Source organism: Rhinolophus hipposideros, assembly GCF_964194185.1.
Source record: "Rhinolophus hipposideros genome assembly, chromosome: 16".
NCBI classification, from domain to species: domain Eukaryota; kingdom Metazoa; phylum Chordata; class Mammalia; order Chiroptera; family Rhinolophidae; genus Rhinolophus; species Rhinolophus hipposideros.
The window spans coordinates 56941028-56943680 of NC_138062.1; the positions used below are offsets into that span (position 1 = coordinate 56941028).

The 2653-nt window shown below is 51.4% G+C and overlaps 1 protein-coding gene across 1 annotated transcript; it reads right to left on the minus strand.

Annotated features, from left to right (window-relative positions):
• Positions 1 to 821: 821 nt before the first annotated feature.
• Positions 822 to 2392, minus strand: LOC308509434 (limb region 1 protein homolog; the record flags this gene model as incomplete). Its single annotated transcript, XM_081077399.1, is given in 4 exon segments — positions 822 to 1739; positions 1742 to 2216; positions 2218 to 2338; positions 2341 to 2392. Coding segments are annotated over 4 exon segments (1566 nt in total).
• Between the last annotated feature and the right edge of the window lie 261 nt (positions 2393 to 2653).

The following is a 2653-nucleotide window of genomic DNA, read 5'->3' on the forward strand; positions in this document are numbered from 1 at the left end:
CTCTTGTCTGAACACAGACTATCAATTGCCACACACGTGGATCATATGACACATGGTGCATGTAACACAGTGCATGTGACATGTATTTACAGAGATGGAATGACTACAGATGTGCAAACAGCCCATCTCATGTTCCATGTGCACAATTTTTGGTACTCTGCCACAGGATGGTCATTTTATAGTTTTTATTCAGTGGCCTTAAAGTCCAGAAACCACCCCAGGATTATTTACAACTTGATAGGTGAATGATCACTGCAAAACGATTCTTGCCCCAGGAATGCTGGTGCTGTGTGTCTGGGTATTAAACTGGTGACCTTCATGGGTCTGCGGGTTAAACTGGCGTATATAAAAGTGACCCCGCTGCAGAATGTGGTGGGATAAGGAGTGTGTGTGGTCTCAGGGGACGCAGAGGCAGAAGGAATCAAAGGATTCTGAGAAAAGGCTGAGAACTGCGAGTGCCTGTCCCTGGGCACAGTCTAGGTCCCAACTCAGCAGTACGGCTGGGAGAGGAGACGCGGCTCCTACTCGGACTGCGTTCCGTGGACTCTACCCAGGCCCGGGTTTCAAAGGCGTTTCCTGTCTTCCCAAGACTCAAAGTCCACTCAGCATCGCTCCGCAACACAAATCAGAACTATGCCTTGTGCGTTTTCTTTAAGGAAGTGAAAACGTGATTTGTGACCCTCACAGTTCGAAGGCGCCTGCAGTGAGGACCTCAGTAAGCCTCATGCTCTGCAGCGCCTTCCCTCGCACCCCAGCACCAAGGACGCCTCGCGCTCAGGCTTCTAGGTTCTGAATAACAGGCTGTGGCTTCCAGTGAATCCTTAGAAAGTCTGACGCTGGCCTTTCTGGCGTCCTCCTGGGGGTGGCCACCGGTGGGTGGGAGCAAACATGCACAGAGGAGCGTGCCACTGAAGGCGCCTGCATGCAGCTGGACAGCACAGGGCCTGCGCCAGCACAGGGTGAGCCCTCGGGAAACTCTGGGAAGAGGACAGCAACAGGTCTGTCCGACTGTGGCCTGGCTGCCGCATGCCAGGGGCGCGGGTGCCCAGCTGCAGGGTGCTGTCTCCCAGCGCTTTCTGATGCCCATTTGCAGAAGGCTTGCATGTTCCTGCCTCCCCTGAAGCATGTGATAAGTGGAGCTTATGAAGCCCTAGGGCCTTGAACAGCTCTTCTCGGATGGCAGACGTGAATTTTCTGACCAGACACAGTGTTGTCCCAACGGTGAAAAGCAAATTGTAGGACAAGACAACATAGAAATTTCCCAGCCAGTTAAACCTTCCAAAGTCTCCAAGGAGATCACATCTAGTGATTTCCAGTGTTCTTGACAACACAGGCAGAGCGGGGCTCAGGACCAAGATTGACACACAGTTCCCAATGATCTTTATCATGGTTGTGTCATCCTTCTTGGGAATAAAGTCTGCAAAAACTCGGAGGCTATAGAAACCGACCACGGAGGACGCCATGAGATAGAAAATCAAAATGATTTCAAGAGCAGCTCCCACAAATCCAAAAGCAGAAAGGGAAACGTTTCCAATTCCAGGGCCCCTTGTTCCCTTTGGCATTGCTGTTTCATCGACGAACAGGCAGAGACTATTACAAGCCACCAAGAGGACCGAGATGGATGTCTCAGTACGAAGGAGAACGATAACAGCAGGAGACACCAAATTTCTTTCCCGTGCTGATGCCTTTTTTCGCCTCTCTAATTTTGTCTTAAGAATCTTTACATTTTCAAGTTCTTTTTTTCCAACTCCATCACGTTGTATTCCACTGATGAAGACACTCCAATGAGTCGTCTCTGAAGGGCTTCTTCCTGTAGGGTAATAATATAAATTTGTTCATGCAGGTCTTCAAGAATCGTGGGCTTCACCAGCGTGTTCACCGTGAACATGCGCGAAAGGCCGACTGGAGTGCACAAGAGAAGTGACAAACATCCCATCGGTGAGATACAGGAATATAAGTAGGGTAGGCGGAACTCCCCGAGATCGTACAAGGACTCCGTGCTCGCAGTGTCATTGTCGATGAGTGTGGAGGCCCCCCACCACACTATCGACAAAATCAGTAATGCGAGAAGGAGAAGCACGACCAGGGTCTGTAAAATCTGAGCTCGGATTCCCTTCTTCAAGCCAGCGAAGCCTTCGGACTCCAGGAAGAAGGACGCAAAGGGCATCAACACGAACAGGTACTGGTTGGAGAAGAGGGGAGCGAGGTTCCACAGACGAAATCCTGTTGACTACGGCACCTTCGTCTTCTTGTTCATCGGATTTTCTCTTGCATCTTGTGATGAAGTAGGAAACCATGTAGGCAATGGCAAGAAGAAGGAAACATATTGTGGACTCTGCACTTGGCTGTGGAAGTGCTGCTCCCACGCCGACTCCTCGTCCTGCCCTTCCATCCTCCTTCATGCCCGCCGGTCCAGGGGCTGCACGGCCACTCCGCCAGCCCAGGATGAGAGCTGGCAGACAGCAGGGACCGCCACCAGGACCGCCACCGCCTCAGCCGCTGCCTCAGGCGTAGACGCTCCGGCTGCACAGCCGTCTTTTCATTCCTTAATGGTCCTCCTCAAATCTTGAAATGCTTCAGTTGTGCCCTCAGGGAGTGATGGTCCTTCCTAAGCAAAATTTCCCACATTCTCAGCCTCTTCTAAGAATGTCCT